Raw genomic sequence first — 21,013 nt, 5'->3', positions numbered from 1 at the left:
GCAAAACATTGCGAAATACCATTTATTAAAAGAAGGAATTTCATCAAAGCAAGTGGGAGATATGTCATTGCTGTGAGATTATGCACATTTAAAATAATTTCATTTCACATACAAACATGTTTTGACAGGTAAATACATAATGCTCATATTGATAATTAGTAGCTACTGCAAAAATACGTAGTATAAAAGTTTGTTTTATGAATTTAAAAAACAATGCAGTTATATATTACAAGTAAAGACTGTATAATTCAGCATGATAATTGTTCAATAGGATCAGTAACATATTTCCTTATGTGGCGCATGCAAAAAGTGACAAAACAAAAACTTTGTTAGATGAACTTTGTTATACTGTAGTTATTTAGGGGTAAGTTCACTTCCTCTGTAGCCTTGACGGTGACTTATTGGAGAAGTTTCCAAGGTTAAATGGCTCTGTTCATCCCTGCTGAGATACAACTTGAAAAACATCAAACGTGCCTGCATGTCAAGGAACCCCCCATTGATCATTAGAAGTGATTAATTTTGATTTCAAATGATGAAGAATGGAAAACCTTCATATGCAACCTTTGCAATTACATTACAGTACAGCAGCAGGTAGCAGGATAATTATCTGCATTGACTTTGAACTCATTTCCGTAAACAAAGTAGATGTGTGATTTCCCTTTCCACGAGTAGGTCACTTTGGTGACAGGAATCAGCTCTATGGTTTGACGCTGAAAACAGAAAGCAAATATGAGTTCCTTACACAGAGGTATACTGTATAAATACTGATCAAATATTATTGAATTAGGTTATAAATACTGCTGATGCACTGTTACCTGTTGTAGAATGCGTGAGGTCTGGGAGAACTTGGCCTGGTGTTCACTTACAAGACGCTGTGCAGCATTCACCACAGTAATATCTGGGAAACCCATCACTGGATAAACCTGCACAGGGTGATCACAGTAATACTGCTATTTAATAACAATCCATAAGCCCTTCTGCTTGGAAAAATCCCAGCAGAATTAAAGGAAAAAAATCTGTTTTTGTATCAAGAACAGCAAAAATAAAACAAATTACTAGGAATTGGTTAAAGCATAATAACCTAATCCATTTAAAATGGAAGGATCTTGTAAATGAAATATATGAGATGGAAAAAAATAACCATGAGAATCAGAAATTAGATTCACATGTTTAAGAAAGATGGGGAAAAAAAGAGGAGCAGTAGCGTAATACTTGTAATGATCCTCTGGAATGAAGTGATGACTACGGTGACAATATGGTATTAAATGTCTTAGTTTTTCTCCCTTTATGATTGTGTAAGGATGTGCACAAGTTAAGATGTGTGAACTATGATGTATGTATTTTCACACATGAATCAGTCAGTAGAGGTACGTGACAGTCACTTGTATTGTCAACATGGTATCCCCACACTTAAATGAATCAAATTAAAATGTAGACTTTATGAACAATGATTAATTGAGTCAGCTATCACATGTTAAACTTTCTTTTTTATTTGTCAGTTTATTACTTTGTGTAGTTTGTTTATCTGCTTCTGTTATTGCTTTTTTTAAGATTTATTGTTTGTTATATTGACTTTGTGTATTCTTGTCTTTGCATTGAACAACCTCTTAAAATGAAAATTTAAAAAAATACTGGTAGGAGCTAAAATATTGTATTATTATATAAAAGCTAATATGTTGGAAATTGTGCTCCTCTTTTCTTATTGAGGGCAGTGGCTCAGTGTGGAGGACCACCAGTTCAAGTCCCAGTACTATATCATCAAAAAGCAGTGTAAAAATGTTATCTTGTATTAAACAGATGTCTTACAAGAACAAGTAAAGTGACAGTTGTGCTTGATGAAAACAAGTGCTCAAAGTGCAAAATTGTGGTTAATGAAAGATCAATGTCAGGCACATGCTGGGTAGTAAAAGCACAAAGAGCAAAAGTCTGTTCCTGATAAATGTCACCTAAAATGTCTCAGCCAAGATGTTTCTGTTTGTGGTCACCCACATTTTGGCGGCTACAATCGCTGTAGCAGCACACATAAAACTGAAGGAAAATTAAAAATTTTGCTATAGACGCAGTTGAATGTGTAGAGAATCACACAAGTACTACACAGGCTGTGTTCAACAATGCAATGATTGCCACATGGCTTAAACACACCCAGTCTTGACACTCTGTAAGGCTGAAGGTAAGGGTCAGTGTTACGCAACATTAACGACGAACAAGCATGCAAAGCAATCAGAGTCTAATTATCAAAAATAAAATCAGAAAACACGTTTTACATAAAACAAAAATGGGAAAAAGGACAATAATACACAAATCTGTAAAGAAATCTAGGAAAAATACTGTGAGTTTCAATGGAAAATTACAAACTCAACTCCTTGGAGAGCATTTGGGTGGAAGAGTATCATTAGATATTTTATCACACCTGTACAGAAACATCACCATTCAGGCTTTTCCAGCTGTTGGAGGAACTGTGGCTCCCAGGAAGCTAATCACTTTCATCTTTCAATAGGTTCTGGAGTGATATCCATAAAAACAGGGCAAATATCTTCAGGACAAACTTTACTTTTAACTGGGAGCAACTCTTTGTTGGAATCTTTACCGTCATCCACAAATAAGAAAACTGCGTACATGTTTGCAGTATTGAGTAGTACTGCCTGGAAGGCAATAAAAAAATGGCTTAAGTCAGAAGCTCCAACTACAGAAGACTGGTACAGTATAATAAAGTATAGTATAATATACTTTATGAAATGTAACAGAACGAATCACCTTTTCGTTACGGCTTCAGGAGAACAAATTTCAAGAATTGTGGGAAAAATGGAAAATCTATATCCTCCCAAAATGCCCTTTGTTTGATTAAACTCATATCTATTTTACAGACACCTGTACAAAAAGATTTTTTCCTGTTTCATTAGATAAGAGCCATCCCATGTTCTGATGTTATAAAGTTTAAAAAAAAGTCCTCTTTTTGCTTATATTTTTCCCTTTTTTTATCTCTATGTTAAAGAAAAATTTAAAAGAGGGCTCATGCTGGGTGTCTTTTTGCCAGTCATTGTATCATTATTATGTGTTATTCCAAATAAAATAAAAATGTAAAATAATAATAATAATTCAAATTCTAAATTATCTGCTGTTGTTAGTTGTTGTAGGGCCTGTTGAGCTCAGTTGATAGAGAAGGTGCCCTATGTACAGGGGCTTTAGTCCTCATCACTTGGGCTACAGCTCTCTCTCTCCTACTCTCCTCAACAATCTTAATAGATCCCACATAATCTCTATGTATTTATTTATTTATTTATTTATTAGGAAAAAATAGCATTCCCTACTTAATGTATGCCTCATTAGAAGGTGAAAAATAATATTTTACCATGTACTGAGAGTCTCTGAAAAGCTCCTTGCCAGACACTTTGCTCAGATTGTCCAACTGCAGTCCGCTTGACTGTTCCACAACATAGTTATCAGCATTAGTGGTCCTGAAAATATGTTAAAAACAAAATCAGATATCTAATTTACAATTAGAGATGCTCTCATGTTGACAGTCTGTGGACATTTCTAAAGGTTTTTCATTGCATTAGTTTACATATTTTTGACAGAAACAGCACCATTTCACAGTGAGTTTGATGTAGACCAGAAGCTGCTGCTTTCCATGACATGTTTCACATTGCTTCGATCCTTGCCCGTGACAGTGGCTGCAGCTGAGAATAATGTTAGAGATCTGTTAGAATCTTCTTTCCTACATATCATATTTCTTTACTATAAAGAAAGCATTGGGTTTTCACTTACTTTTCTCTCCCTCTGCCACTGCAGTGGTGGCATCGATCATCTCCATGACGGTAACCAGATCCATTGCAGACCCAACAAACTTTCTAAAATTAGCAAGAAAGGAAACGTGATTACAGTCAAGGTCAGAAACATCACACTTTGAATTAGATCTGCAGAAATCAACTCACATTTCCAGCGCCGGCACAATCTTTGCAAGGTTTTCTTCCCATTCCCATGCATGTATGACAGGTCTGTAAGTGAAATAAGTGTAGTCAGGAATAATCTTGAAAAGGGGCTCTTCCTTTCACATGTCTACTCATTTACCTTCATCGAGGATGTGTAGGGGACCCTGATAACCTGTTTGTCATCCACAAAAAAGGAGGGAGATTTAGCAGGAATATCCCATGGCCCTGGAGGAGGTTGGGCAAAGGCATCCACAGGCTGACCTGGTAAAATAAAAAAACATTTTAAATGTTTGCAATAGTCTGAAACAACTGACTAAATGTTAGAAAGATTAGCACTCATGCAACATGGTACTGTACCATGGTAGGGCTCATGACTCCACTCTGTAGATCGAGATTCAGTGAAGGTTTCCAGGCGGTACTAGATTCATGAATTGGAGGAGAAATTTTTCTCAATCTGTTAATTTCAAATAGCCACTATAAAATGTTTATTGATTTTAATGATGCTCCTCTTGCAGGTTTCCTACCATATACACATTTGTGGGGCACCTCTTACCCTGTAGGTATTAAATGCCTCCATGCTTGTGATCACACCATCCTTTGCTGGTGCTGCACTGTAGCAGCACTTACTGGAGGCATACAGGACAAAAGCTTCCCGGGCAGTGTCCTCACTGATAGACGGGATACTGTAAGTCGTGTGAGATGGAGATATATGTCATGAGGTCTGAAACCTCTGAGAGGAAGTGCAAGTTGCCATTATTTAGGGAAACCCTTAGCTTGCTCTAAAGTTAAAATACATTACGCAAGCACTTTTGCAATACTTTAACAGTTATGTAGAAATAAGAAACGTGGTTTTTCGGCTTACTTCCAGTTTGGTTGTTGAGGTCCAGGTTCAGGCTGAGGAACTGGATGAGCAGGCATTGGAGGAGGAAGAAATCCACCTACAACATATATCAAAAGTAGAAATGCTTTATCCTGAGGGCAATCATTCCTGCATTGTGTTCATGAATTATTTGTTCATGGGCCACTGCATTAAGCACATGTTCATAAATTCTAGATCCCACAGATTATGTTCTATTTTCAGTGGTGTTTACACAAATTTTAGTCGTAATATTTAGTTCTTTGTTGTGTAAAAGAGGTGTAATGCAATGTTTTCCCCATTAAATCTGCAAGCAAGATACTAAAATCTTAATAGTAATATCTCAGTTAATCAAACTTTGTTCTTTATCATAAAGTTTAAACTAAAACTGGTGATAATGTGCTCAAAAATTAGAGGAAAGTCTTCTGTTGAAGAGTGAATCTGCATAGTTCCACGACACTGAATGTGTACAGTATGCCCAGTAAAGTGACATGGGATTTTTGTGTCACCACCTTGTCACAGAGGGTGTCAGTAGGACAACAAGACAGTGATTACAATGCTTTACCTCCTCCTCCTGCCACTGTTCCTTCATAGCCAGGCATGTTGTCAAACATACTGGCCGGAGGAGCGCTGGGGCCCTGGGAGTCAGCTGTGGGTGGGGCAAACATTGCTAAAACAAACCAGAAGAACCAGTTTCAGTCATGTGGATGAATGTAGCTTTTCAAAAGTTAAGTCTTTTTATGTTTTCATGCGGACTATAAACGACTATGATGTAAACAGATACTGAACTTTTTTCTTATAGCTTTAAATTTTCACAAACTCAGGTTGAATGATTGTATGTCAAAAGTTGATATGTCTCTACATAATAACACAAGAGTACAGAGTCGTGAGTGAATGACTTACCTTGCCCCTCCATGTTACTATCCATCACGCGATGTTTTACAGCTACACAAAAGACTCATAAACAGGGTCGGGGTGTTTCCAAACACCCGAACATCTGTAAATCTACAATAACGTTCAAAATACCCGCAGCGACCGCCGTGTCAAACACCTCACTTAACCTGCACGTAGAAAGTGACGTCACAGTTGTATGCGCTGCACTGTACAACGGAACGGAAGGGTATTACTCCGTTAACTAGATTTGCCCTTATTTCTTAGAAACTAGGCCCACTTTAACAGCATTGTTACATATTCTCGAATCTTACCTGGTCCCCCCTCCGCCGCTGGGATGTACCCAGGGTTGGCCACTCCGTAAGTTGGGTTATGGCTGCAAGTAACGGGAAACGAAAGTTAAAACAGTGAAATTAAAAGTTTAAACGTAAGGATGGAAATGAACTGAAAAAACGCAGCTCTAACCTCATCAGAGGCTGTTTTTCCATCTAAAGGACGTAAAAACAAACGGACAACAAACCGTCCTAGCTCTTCTTCATGCGCCAATCACGCACTTACATTTTATAAGAAATCATCATGTGACAAAATGTAGATCATTTACCTGTTATTATACCCCACCCCCCCGTGCAGCATTGTGAGTCAACTTCTTCCTCTTCTTTGGCAGGAACAAACTTTGTCTGTGGTGTGGTAATCTGCGGGGAAATGAACACGTACACTTGAGAAAAGTTCAGAAAAACCCACCCTTTACCCCCGACTAAAATCTGTTCAGGAAGTGCGCATATAACCGTTTCCTAGCTGTAAACAAAGTGTAAGGTGGGCGTAAAGAAATGCATTGAGTTTCAAACATGGAAATATTTCACTTTAACACCCAATCCAAACAAACAAACTTCAATAAAAATGCACTTTTCAATTAATGAATCTATAGCAAATTGCAAATTTCTACAAACACAACACTGGAAGCGCCGATAAAATACACTACCCAAAAGCCTTTGCAGGTCCAGCGGAAGTCCTTTTCTTTCTTTCCGCCTTAGCTGGAGTCCCTTTTGGATTTTCATCGGCGGGTGAGTTCTCATAATCTATGTTAATCCTCGACAATCAAGGCTTATTTTGAGCATCTTGGGATGCATTATCAGTCAGAGTTGTCGATACTTTACTGTATGGATGAAATTGACGATAAGAATTAACATATTGTTCGTTATTTATCGCGCATTTGCGAGGTGCCATTTCCATGGCGGCTGCCAACCTCCCCTCTGTGAAACTCAGTTATACTCAGGCGAAGACAACTGTACAGCCTCGCCAGATTGTCATTGTGGAACAACAAGCAATTAAACTAAGTCATATGTGAGCATTTACTTGTATAGGAGCAAATTTGCTGAAGCTGAGATCACAAAGGTCGCAGTTAGCAGGAGCTAAACACTGACATGCTAGCTAGCCTACATGGCATTGCACGTTTACCCGCGTCTCACAACACGTACTTTCACGTGTACATCTCTCTGGCGTATTGAGTACTATTGTCCAGAAATATGTTTTAAACGGAAACTGTTCAGTTGGAAGAATCTGGTGTGACGTTTTCTGTGCGCTCACTGTTGTTAGCATTACAAGCTAATAACTCCTTGCGTGTAGCATGTTGAGAAGTCCTGATTCTACACTTGGGTGCTATCATGGTACTATCATGTTAAATTGTGAGTCTCTTTACTGTCCCCAGTCACCATGGCAGCCCTCAGGCCCCTCACAAAGCCCAAAATTGTCAAGAAGAGAACCAAGAAGTTCATTCGTCATCAATCTGACAGATATGTAAAGATTGCGGTAAGATCCTGCCTGCACACTCACAACATTAAGATTTATTTAATCTTTATATATATATATATATATATCCAGTATATGTAGTATACTGGACCTGCAAGCATCTGATCATGTATCATTTATCTCTCAAATAGAAAAACTGGCGTAAGCCCAGAGGTATTGACAACAGGGTCCGCAGGCGGTTCAAGGGCCAGATGCTGATGCCCAACATTGGTTATGGTAGCAACAAGAAGACCAAGTACATGCTGCCTTCTGGCTTCAAGAAGTTCCTGGTGCACAATGTCAAGGAGCTTGAGGTCCTGATGATGAGTAACAAGTAAGTGCTTTAAACATTCAGAATCACACTCAATGAAAATTGGATTCACTTTACCTTCATTCACTGATAGTCAAGTGTCAGTGGTGTCTGGTCATTTACGGGGTTTCATAATATAACCTAACCAGAAAGTGTGACAAAATTTATTGTTACTGCACAAAATTTGACAAGACTCAAAGAATGTTATGCCAATATTTTGAGGCTGTAAATTAGAGTAACATGGCTATCAAATTGAACAAACACTTTCTTTGAAAGGTATGATATAAATACCTTTTAAATATTTGGTATTCACCTGTCTGACTTCACATGTGACCACTGCTGTCGTATTTGCTGTGTTGTCAGGAACTACCCAAGATGTCCTATTTAACGGTGGTAGAATAGTAGGAGTAAATCATTTTTTTGTGTCTGAACAGGTACTGAATCCTGAGTGATTGTCATTACAGTTATGACTTGCTTTTTAAATAGATGAGCTGCGTTTTTCTAATCTTCCTAACAGATGGAATGTCAGCATCATCTGAGAAGAATGAGGCATTAGCTACAGGCATGGTGTAGATGGACTGTAAGCTGGTAGCATTAGCTGCAAACGGTGTAGTATTTAGCTCAGATGTAGATATAGTGTAGCTAGTAGGGCTGTAGTAAACCAAAGAAAAATTTTGTCAACCAAAATCGCACCCAGGCACCAACCAATCAACAGGTCATTTAGGTTAAAAAAAAAAAAAAACACCTCGTTGGGGACCAGTTTAATCCATGCAGGTTCCTTACTGCACCTGTTTGGTTGTCTAAATGATCCTAAAATGAACAGAACAAGCCTTTTGAAGCATTTATACATTTTTTTAGGTTTATCATGTACTAAATAAACACATGATTGAGAGATGAGCAGCGTGTGCCTTCGACTCGACAGGCACATGCTGGGTGACCAGGGTGAACTTGGTCGGACATAAGTTTTTCCAGCAAACATTCAACCGATCAAAGTTGTTGTCCCTCTTCTCCTGGCATGAGTTGGCAGTTGTTTCACTGGGGTTTAGCTGTACTGTCAGCTTGTACATACAATGACTGCTAGCAGAGTAATTAGCTCAGCTGTAGCTACAGTGGTAGTCTAATCAGAACTGGGCCACATATCTTAATTAAACCAAGAGCAATAAAGGGCGAAGAAAACCTTTCTTGGTAGAAACAATGTTTTTGCACTTCTCCCAACCGGCATGAGTTTTATCCACCAACAAGCTCTACCGATCATAAACTACATCAGTGATCACTGTCTGCCCGCTGTAGCTGCTCATGCATAATGCCTCTTTTTTTTCATGTTACTCTGATTGGCCTGTTATAAATATTGCAACATTTGTACAATCACCTGAGAATTTTTTTGAAAGTCCTGCTCTTCCTAAACACTTTATATGGGAGGTTTTCCAGATGACTGTGTGCATGTCCATGCAATTGGTATTTGCAGTAGTCTTTCGCATGTCTGGTTAGTGTTCTTCTGAAATCTTAAAGACTTTGAACATCTATGCAGGATTTTCCTTTCCTGTCAGTGCAAATGTAGTGAGTGGTGGTGTAATAAGTGATTCTGTTCTTGGAGAATTATTTGACAGGAAATATAGTCAGGCTGTGCTACCCATTCACACTACAGTACCATTTTTCCCTGAAGCAGCTTGACAGAACAGTGTTTCAGCCAGCTTCAGTTCTCCATGATCTGTAAACTCACACTGTATGAGTGTGTCCCATGCATTGTATTTTTTTAATGAATAAATCTTTGTTTACAATTAAATGTACAGTAACTTTTTAACCTTTGTGATTTCTGAAGTCCACTCATTGCAGGGGAGTGTAACTATTTCTGCTGACTGGAGTGCATCGTCCACCTTTCCTCTCATAGAAGCAGTAAAAAGCTGAAACAGCTTTTTCTTTCAAGTGTGTTTTGGAATTGAAAACAATAGGCTGTCTTTGGCTTCCTTTCACCTCTGTTGGTCTTGAGCCTGCTGTCTCCTACTGTATCCCACTGCCAACTTCTTCAGTCAGTTAACTTTGCTCAGGTCAGCCTTATTCATGATGTCACTACAGGGAGCAATGAAGTATCTATGCAGGTAAAATTGATAGGAAAATCTGCTCTGTATTTCATTAGAATATTTAGATTTGTAGAGATGTCCCAGAACCTTTTTTCCTAAAATGGTACAAAAACCTGGTTGCCAATATAGAGTGCAAATATGAATACTTTAAAGTTCTTGATTCTTATTTTAAAGTTTTATTTTCCCTCAGAAATTCCCCATCTCAACTCTTAACATTTGGTCAGTGCAGTGTTTGCAATCTGCTCTTCTTTTGTCATCCTTTATAGCATTTACATAGCTTCATCTTCCCCTTCCTGCTCAAATAATGAGACAAACATCAGGCTATAAAATGATGTATCCAATATGGGTATTGTGTGCATCAATAATTGGATTGCACAGGTCAGAATGGTCATCTGACTGTTTGGATATTTTGTCCCATCGGTTTAGAATTCACATATGAAGACAGTGACAGAGGTTTCAGTCCCAGCAAACTGAAAACCTCATAAAATTGTCTGTTTACATGTCTATGCAGTCTGAAGGCTAAGTTGTTATCCATCTTACACCCTCACACACTTTTCTGAGATATCTGACAGCCCTTTTTTATTTTTCTAGATGGAGAATTTTTCACACCGAGCAAAGAGTGAATCATTTAGGTGTCAGTGATATCATGGAAAATCCTCTAAATGCTCATAGAAAATTATGGAAATAGCTGAATATTTTGCTGTGCATTTGTGACATATAGGGACGCACAGCTATTCATGCCAGTATCAAGTTTTTGTACTCATAAAACGTAGCAAATACTTAACTTGGTATGCGAATATGCAGTCAAAGTTAAAGCCATGTCTGCAGTTTGATTATATTTTTAATCTTAACGAGGACAGCAAAAGTTGAGCAAACTATGCACTGATGAACTTTCAAGAGGAGGGATATGCAACATCTTTTTTAGTTGCCCTGAGAGTTTTGTGTATAAATTGCTTTAATTGAAACATTGACAAATTTCTGAGAAGGCGAAGCTGAATTTACACTTAAAAATATGAATAAGGCTATATCAATGCATTTTAGAAGATCCAGTTTAAAGACATCATAGAATCCTGTGCTGAGGTTGTTCAGAAGCTGATTATGATGGATAAAGGATGACCTGCAGCAAGGTCAAGGTTAGATCATGCTAAAGCTGGTGTGAGTTAAGGTTTTCAGAAGTCTGTTGTAAATGGTTTTGTGTTGCTATGGAAGCCTAAAATCTGAAAAAAGGATAGACTGTGGAATATAAGCTGTACTGTGGGTTTTGCCCTGGCAAATTTAAGCCCTGTAAAGTTAGTAACTTTAGTTTTAGGATAGGGATTTTAAATCAAACTAATCAGAAAATTGATTTTTTTTCTATAAATTTACCAAAATTGAGAGAATTGTTTTAGGATTCTTCTATATTTAAATGTGTTACAGCAAAAAAGTTCCTAATTTCTGGCCCAATAAAAGGTGATTAGAAATGATTGATGGACTGTATGAGAGCAGCGCTGCTGTTGTAGTTGATGCCAACTTTAGTGTTAATGTCTAAAATTCTCTAAATATGTCTTTACCCTGTAACAAGCTTGAGGTTAAAATGTGAAATTGGGTGTTTGAAAACATGTTCAGTGTGAAAGGGTTCCTCTACTCATCATGACATTAACCTGGAGTCTTTCCTCCACCTCTGCAGGACTCACTGTGCTGAGATCGCCCACAATGTCTCCTCCAAAAACAGGAAGCTGATCGTAGAGAGGGCAGCTCAGCTGGCCATCAAGATCACCAACCCCAACGCCAGGCTCAGGAGTGAGGAGAACGAATAAACTGGTTGTTCACAATAAACGCTGTAAAATTGAATCTAGCTTCAGAGTCTCTTTTGTGCACCTTATTGCTTCTGGGCTGTGTTTGTATCGGATTGTAAAATCAATCGGATATTTCATGGCTGATTAAAGTTGGAAAATTTAATCAGTAAATTCTAAGTTCTTGTTAGATTTTGATGGTTGAAATGGTAGAAAGATGATATGGACAAAGATCTTTAATGGTTGTCAACGGACTCTGCAGCTACAATAGATGCATCATATCTAAGTTCATTATTTTGTTATTCTTAGAACTGCACTGAAACTTTTATTTCAATAAGTTTGTATGATAGTTATATTTCAAGATAAAAATGACCCTAATCTGTAAAAAGTGTTTTCTGCTTCATCAGATGTCATTGTCATGAGGAACCATGAAGTTTTTGTTAAAATAAGGAGACATTTTCACTCAAAAGTTCAACCATCCAGTATTCATGGTCACCATAAGTTGCATCAGTATTTCTTGAGTTGGTCTGCTGTATTAACTGCAAACAGAAATGTGTTTCCAACATCTCAACATGTTTTCTTCTGGCTTATTTATGCATGTATTTCTGATGGGGCTGAGTCATAATTTACAGATGATAAATCTTTATTAAGAAGTTTCTGGGAGATCAGAGTTATAAATGGGCACTTCATTTTGGGCATGACACTTGAGAGAGCACAGCTATATTCACTCAGTGCACAAGACAAGCTCACACATGAGTTGGCGTCTTAACCGATGGCTACAGAGCTCAGTGGGAGTGTTCTCGGTCGGGTAAATGGGGATTTTCCTCAGCAACTTCCAGATGACTTGATAAAAGAACAGAACAAAGGGGGGAAGACCCTGCAGATAAGGATTGTTGACCCGTATTAAAAACAAAAGCCACATAGCTTTGTATGAACACATTTTCCCTTCCATGGTTTTATGTACCAGCTATAGCTGCAGCTATTAAAGGGGAGTGTGTTTTACTGATTATAAGGCTGATCAGGAACATTTAGTTGAACGAAAAACTGCACTAATTATCACACTTTACAAGCTTTTGTCTTTCTTTTGATCATGTCTATTCCATGCAACCTTCAGTATATTTTAGACCAGGTCTGCTCTGAAAAATTTGAGTTGGACCCTGAAAAGTGCAGTGAATGGGCCCACCTCAGGTGTGATTTGTAAGTAGCAGTAGCTCCTTCTGGAGCTAAAAATATGTTTAGTTTTAGGTTCAGATGTTCCTAAAAAAGTTTTCTCAATTTCTTACTTCTTTTGTCTAATGCTCCTAATGTCAATGAAGTCTGACATTAGAAGCGGTGGTGTAGTGCAGGGTGAAAATTTTTAAGTCTTCTTATCCACCTCTAAATCCCCACTGATGCACATGATTCAATTGTATGCTACATTTTCCCATAGAATGGAGGAGAAACTTCCCTTACTTTGCCTCAGTATTGGCTAGTCCTCATAATTGTCTTGGTTGATTCATTGATGCAGTTGTAGCTGATGGCAATACTTTCAGATTGCCTCCATCGTAGAGTCATACTTCTTGAGGTTAAGCAGGAGAAATTAGGTGTCAATTTGTAAATTCAAACAACACTTTTCATGAGTACTTTATATCCAAGAGCAGTCAAACACAGTCTATTAATCCTTTCTTGGATGGGTTCCCAAAAAGATTTGCAGAAGGTAAGCGTATACTCGTCTCTGCAGGCACCACTACACCACTGATAAGAAGCCAAATGATTTGGTTTCACAATGTCATCATTAGCAAAGTAGAAGACTTATTCTGTCTCCAGTAAATGAGGTGTAAATTATAAACAGGCTGTGTAACTGAAGCAACAATAAATGAAATGCACACATTTTTTGCTATAATTGCTCAAACTTCAGTGGGCCCTCTTTGCAGCTGGGCCCCTATTTCCCAGCCTTGTTTTAGAGACACATTTTACTTTTCATTCCACTACATTTGCCTGAAATCTAAATTTACTTACAGATTACTAGTGCATCTCAAAAAAAATTTGAATATCGTGAAAAAGTTTTATATTTTTGTCACTCTTTTTTGAAAGTGAAACCCATATATATACTCATTACACATGAAGTTAAGTATTTCAAGCCTTTATTTCCTGAAATGTTGATGATTATGGCTTACAGATAAGAAAACCCAAAATTCAGTGTCTCAGAAAATTAGAATATTACATAAGATCAATTTAAAAAAGGATATTTTAGACAGAAATGTCAGGCTTCTGAAAAGTATGTTCATTTCTATGCACTCAATACTTGGTTGGGCCTCCTTTTTTGCATGAATTACTGCATCAATGCGGCATGGCATGGAGGCGATCAGCCTGTGGCACTGCTCAGGTGTAATGGAAGCCCAGGTTGCTTTGACAGGTCATCTGCATTGTTGGATCTGGCGTCTCTTCATCCTCTTGACAATACTCCATAGATTCTCTATGGGGTTCAGGTCAGGCCAGTTTGCTGGCCAATCAAGCACAGTAACACCATGGTCATAGAACCAGCTTTTGGTACCTTTGCAGTGTGGGCAGGTGCCAAGACCTGCTGGAAAATGGAATCAGCATCTCCATAAAGCTTGTCAGCAGAAGGAAGTATGAAGTGCTCTAAAATGTCCTGGTAGATGGCTGCATTGACTGTGGACTTCAGAAAACACAGTGGACCAACACCAGCAGATGCCATGGCAGCCCAAATCATCACTGTGGAAACTTCACACTGGACTTCAAGCAATGTCGATTTTGTGCCTCTTCACTCTTCCTTCAGACTCTGGGACCTTAATTTCCAAATGACATGCAAAATTTTCTTTCATCTGAAAAGAGGACTTTGGGCCACTGAGCAACAGTCCAGTTCTGTTTCTCCACAGCCCAGGTTAGACACTTGTGGCGTCTCTGGTTCAGGAGTGGCTTGACACGAGGAGTGCCACATTTGTTGCCCATGTCTAATGGTCTGTACCTCAGTTCAGCCTCAGTCCACTCCTTGTGAAGCTCCCTCAAATTCTTGAATGGATTTTGCTTGACTATCCAATCCTCTTCCCTTATGCTGGTGCACCTTTTCCAACCACACTTTTTCTGCTTTAGCAATGACCTTTTGTGGCTTACCTTCCTTGTGGAGGGTGTCAATGACTGTCTTCTGGACATCTGTCGGGTCTGCAGTCTTCTCCATGATTGTGTAGCTGACTGACCCAGACTGAGAGACCATTTAAAGGCTCAGGAGACCTTTGCAGGTGTTTTGAGTTAATTAACTGATTGGGGTGTGACACCATGACTTACCAATATTAAACTTTTTCACAACATTCTAATTTTCTGAGACACTGAATTTTGGGTTTTCTTATCTGTAAGCCATAATCATCAACATTTCAAGAAATAAAGGCTTGAAATACTTAACTTCATGTGTAATGAGTCTATATAATATATGGGTTTCACTTTCAGAAAAGAGTGACAAAAATATTGAACTTTTTCATGACGTTCAAATTTTCTGAGATGCACTAGTATATCACCACAGAATGAGACTCAAATTAAAAGTAAACTGGGCTTGATGTGTAATATTTTTTTCATGCAAACTGTTAAAGATACTATCAGAGTAAACCACGCAGTGATTCATAAAATATCCCAGATATACTGTACGCCTGTGTGGATTCCTATCAGTGCATAATTCACTCATGTTTTGGGGCATTGGCATCCTGTTTCAGCATGTCTAGACAAATCCCTGATGTGATATCAACAGATTAAATTAAATGTTATCAGACATTATTGCCTTAAAACGGCCAGCACAGACAGTATATTTTTTTTTTGGCTGTTTGTCGTCGGCTCCCTGCAGAGAAAGTTTCCATTGGATTCTGGCAGACAAGCTGTGCCCCACAGCCCTGAGCCCTCTGCCATCTGTTCCTGAAAAACTGACATTGCCAGAGATGCAAAAACCTAACATTTATTCAGCTGGTCAGCTTGTAGCTGGAAACTAAAGGAAACGGTTACAGTGTCTTATCTTAATCTTTCCTCTTTAAAAATAAAAGCTGCACCTGTTTGTGGAGTTGTTTGGATGCAGACTCATCTTACAGGACTGGAAGTTCTCCAGAGAGGGAGGAGAAGATGAAAAACAGCAGGACAGGCAGAGGCTGCTACGTTTGAGAGATGCTCACAGGAAGAGGAACGGAGTCATTGTTTCCTTATCACTGGATAGAAAATGAACATGTCAGCAAGGGTCGTGTTTGGAAAAGGGCGACCTGCTCCCAAGCAGTTCACCTTTGCTTTTCCTCAGACAGACTCTCTGAGGAAAGGCGGCTGGTCTGCAGGAGGGAAGAGGAGGATGTTCTCTTTTTCTGTCAGGTGTCGACTGGGCATCATCAGAGGGAGAACCAAAGGTAAGGCCAACAGGCTCAACGCTATTGTCTCTCATGTATATGGTGAAAGTAATCACTTTTAATGTTGAGGATTTATCACTTGAAATTAATCCTCAAAAGAGGTTTGTTGTTGATACCTAATTACTTGACTTTAATATTCAGATTTCTATTTTATTACCTTTGTAAAAGCCATGAAACTATACAATTTATCACAAAGACAACTCTGAAACTTGAGTGCATGTACTTAATTTTTGTCTGTCACTCTAATCTGTGCTGGCCGAAAACTTTGTTGCTGATTTTTGCTTTTCAGACTGCTTCTAAAGTTGCATGCATAGAGCTTTTACCTATTGGCAAAGGTAGGCAATCGCCCAGGGCCCTGTCTACCAAGGACCTTCAATGCAAAGGCAAATATGTGCATCAAATGTGAGGTATAATGGTCTCAATAAGGTGCCCAGAGTTCATAAGACTGCATTAAAATAGTTTGAAAGTTAAAAAAAATCCTGCAAATGACCCCTACTTTTTTAAGCCCTTAGTAAAGCCCCACAGGTTTGTGATATCAAGCAAATTACATCAAGGTGGCTCTATAAACAAATATTATATGAGTAAAAAGTGGATTACTGGTTGGTAAAATGGCACAAAATGAAATAATAAACCATGGTTTATGGCAAAATAGCTGATATCACACCTGCAGTTTCCATATGTTAAGTTACACCTTGCTTGAAGACATGAAAACAATTGATATGGAGATTTTGGGTCAAGTTTTTACTCAAACAATTGGAGATGCGCAATACTGCTTGCTGTGGCTTTGCTAATGCTTCTAATCAGTTTCATTATATTTTCTTCACTGGCCCTGATTGCTCTAAGCAAATCTCCCATTGCTCTTTGCCTGGGGCCTCCAAATAACAAGATCTGCCCCTGGTTGCATGTGTGCGTTCCTTCCATGAGATGGCAGTGTGGTCAGTTTGATAGAGGAGTAGGTTCAGATTCAGGCCATCCTCTTACAAAAAAAAAAAACATTTTCAATTATGAACACAATGAAGGCTATTCTAAAAAAGATTATGAATGAAAATTGTGGAAACATTGTCCAAAAGCAACCTTCAAGCACAACTGCAAATCATTCTTCCCAAATGTTAGCCATTTTCAAACACATTTTCTTCACTGTTGGAGCACTTGTATGCCAAGGTCGCTGCAGAAATGTATCTTTCAATCTAATCGTCTCTCTACATCAGTCATCTCGATTGAGAAATTGCTTAAAAGTCCATTTTTACCATAACCCAGCATTTCTCCACTCAATTCCCGCAGGTTTTTATCAGTTCAACGCACTGCTCCGTCTCCCACTTCTCTTTCTTCTGTCTGAAATTAATTAGTCTCGCTCTGAAAGACTACGCTCGCTCATGTTGTAAATGGGGTATTAAGGACAAAAGTCTCTGAGGAAATTATCTACCCTGAAGAGCATTGTGTCCACTGGAACAGATGACTAATTAGGCTCCATGCCACAGCGGGTAGAACCATGGAAATGTTTGTTTGTAATCATTGTGTGTTTATGTCAAACACGCTGTCAGAGGGTGTAGCTCCAAACTGTGGATTTCTCTATTTTGTTTGCTCAGTTATTTTTTCTTTCATTAACTTTTAGAGCTGACAAAAGTGTGCCCACAGTCATTGAAGCAACTGAGGCAGAGGAGGCCCAAAGAAGCAACCACTGAGGCTGGAGGTGGTCGTCTGTCTTTGTTGTTGTTGGAGGATGTAGAATGTATGGTGGCCCTAAAGGGCAACTGAACATTGTTAAAGCAAATATGGGGGCACAACGTAAAATAGTTAAGCAACAAGTTTCACAGCTTTTTTACATTACTGGGCCCAAATGAGTACTTCATGTTGCCACTTAGCTGACATAAAATGCGAATAGTTAAAAATGTTGGCAGAAAACTTTTCAAATAAAAAAATATATATTTCAGTTTGCTCAACTAAATTAGTTGTGTCAGCTATTTAAGTTGAGCTCCCAGAGAAGGTTAGCTCAACATAAATCTATATGTTCACATGTTATATATCTTATATAAACTCAATATAATGTGTTGTAAGAACTACTTCAGTTGTGAGACGTGCACCCAATAATTAATTTTTTCAGCATAAATCAAATTAGTGTTTATTATAGTGAATCAGCATTTCATAAAATTTATTTCACTAAGTGCTTGTGTTAAAGTAAATTCAAATTTAAAATAATAAACATTTTTAAAATTATATTCTAGTTTACATAAAATCATTAAACTAACAAAATACTAAAAAATGAATAGAATGTTTCACTAATCATTTATAACATTTTAAAAAATAAAAAATGGAAAACATTTCGACATAAAAGTATCTGAAAAATATTGTGAATTATTTAACTAAATGCTTGAAACAAAAAAAATACAAATATAGTTCAAGACATTTTATAGAAAGTAAAAAAAAACACAAAATATATTTAACTTTCAAATTTAACAGACACTAAATGCTTACATTTCATTAAACACAAAAACAAGTTATGAAACATAAAAACATTTCACAATAAAATATTTCAAAAATCAAATGAAAAATTCCTGCACCACTTAAAACATTTTTCAAAAATGCTGAATAATTCACAAAACATTTCAAATGTCGCAAAAATATCTGAAAAATCAAAAGCATTTAGATAAATGCTTAAAAATCTTTTGAATGCAAAAATAGTTTGATTTTTTTTCATTCCAAAAACACAAATACATGTTGATAAAATCAAAGACTTCAGCAAAATACTTTTTAAACAAAATAGTTCACAAACATTAAAAACATTTTGGAAACATATTTAGAGTTAACATGAAAAATATTTTACAAAACACAAGAATAGTTTATGAAACATGAAGATAGTACACGTATTATTGAAAAAATAATTGGAAGGCAAAACAAGACGTTTTTCTCAATGCTAAAAACATGTCACAAAATTCAAACTAGCAAGTGAAAAACATTTAAAGGGATATTCCAGTATTTCTAAAGTTGAGTTGTATAAGGTACTTTTCGATAGTAGAGGCATTAGCTTCCAGTGATTTCAGTCAGCATTGCTCCTTTAAAAAGGACACACTCTGGAAAACTGGGCTATACAGTGTAACAGACAGGTATTGTTTCTCTGTGTAACTTAGCAAGTTTTGGGTAAAAATGAGCCAAAAACAATGCTGGCTCTATTGTATTCTGTAATGAAAATTTTAAAGTGTTTTATTTTTCATCCAGAAAGTCTGTGTTTGGCACTATTTTACCAGCTATGTATTCTTCCACCTCAATGTATCTGAACAGCTGTTTGGGTCTGGAGTCTGAGGAAAAATGGCTGAAACGGCCTGGTGGTTAGGTAGAACACTCTGTGCGCGGGCGGTCCGGGCTTCAGTCTGGACTATGGCTCCTTTTCAGCATGTCTCTCTCTCTCTTCCCTGTTTTCAACTCTATCCACTGTCCTCTCTATATTAAGGCATAAAAAGCTCAAAAATGTAATTTTTATAAAAATACCAAAATATCTCTTTAACAAAACCAAAAAAATATTCAAATATCACAAAACATTTCATGAAATAATGTTTTTTATAAAACAAAGAAATTGTTTAAATTTTCATTTTATTTTGTTTATTATATTTCTGTATATTTTTTCATTTAATTTATGGTTTTTTTTTTACATTTACAGAAATAACATGTTTTTGTGTTTAGTAAGATGGTTAGTGTTAAAATATTTTCTGTTATGTGACTATTTTTTAAGTTCAAATTCTATTGCGTTTAGTAAAATCATTGTTTCATGAAATACAGTTGTTTGCCGCTAAGGTATTTTTTCAATACTTTTGTATTTTATAAGATTTTTATATTGAGTTTTTTTTATGTTCACTGACCTGTTTTTTTTTTTGTTTTTTTTGCATTTGACCTTCAGGGCCACCGTACAGCAGAGCTAAGGGAGTAGCAGGCGTCAAAGTTTGAGTGACAGACAAATGGTCAGACAGGTGTGTGACGACAGCTAGCCCCAGCAGAGCCTCTGTGTTTGGGTCCTGTCACATTCCAAAGAGGGAAACACGAGATGTGGGCCTCATTGTTAGTCCCACTCCCATTTTTAGTGCTTATTTATTTGCTTCTATTTGCACATCATTCATTTGTTTTCACATGATTGCAGTTTGATGTGAAATAGAATCTGTCATTACACCCTTGAGGCACGACAACCAGACTTATTCTTGGATGTCATATCAACATGTTCTCAAACAGGCAGCTGTTCTGCACAGGAATTTTGCATATGTATTTGCCATTATGTGCTTCTGTGTGAGTCTATGCGTGTGGGTGAGAGAGACAGATACAAGCACTATGTGGATACAAGCTGTGTAAAGCGGGTGCAGTCTCTTATGTGAGAAAAACGTGACACTCTGCAGGGCTCAGACTGACAATGGTTGTGCAGGTGGTGTTAATTGTGCCGGGAGTTGAGTGCGTGCGCCTTTTTTGTCGTGTCTAATTTCAGTGTGTTTGTGTCTGAGAGTGTGGGTGTGTATAAGAGGGGTGTTTGACTTGGTGGGAAATGGATAAAGAGTGTGTGCATGTATGTGTGTATGCTGGGGGAGGGAGTGACTCTCGTGTGTGCCTGCCTCACTGAACCCCTCTGGCAAAGGGAGAGAGAAAAAGAGAGAGGGAGAGCAAATACACTCACTCCAGCTCTGTATGAGAGAGAGGAGGGTTATGTGTGAGCTCATGTGAGCGTATGAACGAGGGGATGATAAACCCCTCTGGAAAAGGACGAATGATTAGTAAGAATAGCTCAAAATGGAAGCGCGGAAAGATGGCAAGACAAGGACGTGAACCTCTGCTCACCCTGCTTTGGATTCTATAGAGAAACTGAGATTTGTAGATTTTTCAGGGCTGAGATTATGATTTGACATCTTTTTGTCAACAAGTTTTAATAGACGTTTGCCCTCTGGAGCTCCATTCCTTGCTTGACACAAGGGCAAGGGTTAAGGAAATGCTGGGAAAAGGAGTGAATAAAGGAGGATGGTGTTTTGTCTGAGCAGCTGAGACTCTCAG

The 21,013-nt window shown here is 37.8% G+C and overlaps 2 protein-coding genes across 4 annotated transcripts; one reads left to right on the top strand and one right to left on the bottom strand.

Annotated features, from left to right (window-relative positions):
- Positions 1-8: 8 nt before the first annotated feature.
- On the bottom strand, positions 9-6,455 carry ssuh2rs1 (ssu-2 homolog, related sequence 1). Of its 3 annotated transcripts, none has more exons than XM_041799420.1 (13): positions 6,278-6,455; positions 5,991-6,052; positions 5,351-5,455; positions 4,792-4,867; positions 4,483-4,612; positions 4,287-4,347; positions 4,069-4,190; positions 3,933-3,995; positions 3,766-3,848; positions 3,585-3,677; positions 3,350-3,455; positions 816-923; positions 9-710 (listed from the first exon to the last, which is right to left on the bottom strand). In XM_041799420.1, exons 1-13 carry the CDS (start codon positions 6,307-6,309, stop codon positions 570-572), a joined length of 1,182 nt encoding a protein of 393 aa, XP_041655354.1. In that variant the 5' UTR covers positions 6,310-6,455; the 3' UTR covers positions 9-569. The 3 variants fall into 3 exon arrangements, with proteins under 3 accessions (XP_041655354.1, XP_041655355.1, XP_041655356.1); XM_041799421.1 differs by having other exon boundaries at positions 6,142-6,279; XM_041799422.1 differs by lacking the exon at positions 6,278-6,455 and adding an exon at positions 5,689-5,846 and having other exon boundaries at positions 5,991-6,027.
- A 149-nt stretch (positions 6,456-6,604) lies between these two features.
- On the top strand, positions 6,605-11,679 carry rpl32 (ribosomal protein L32). The gene is made up of 4 exons (XM_041799423.1): positions 6,605-6,737; positions 7,382-7,482; positions 7,614-7,795; positions 11,516-11,679. Exons 2-4 carry the CDS (start codon positions 7,387-7,389, stop codon positions 11,643-11,645), a joined length of 408 nt encoding a protein of 135 aa, XP_041655357.1. The 5' UTR covers positions 6,605-6,737; positions 7,382-7,386; the 3' UTR covers positions 11,646-11,679.
- Positions 11,680-21,013: the final 9,334 nt, after the last annotated feature.

This window comes from Cheilinus undulatus, linkage group 11 (genome assembly GCF_018320785.1).
Source record: "Cheilinus undulatus linkage group 11, ASM1832078v1, whole genome shotgun sequence".
NCBI classification, from domain to species: domain Eukaryota; kingdom Metazoa; phylum Chordata; class Actinopteri; order Labriformes; family Labridae; genus Cheilinus; species Cheilinus undulatus.
This window is presented reverse-complemented; position numbering and strand designations above follow the sequence as displayed.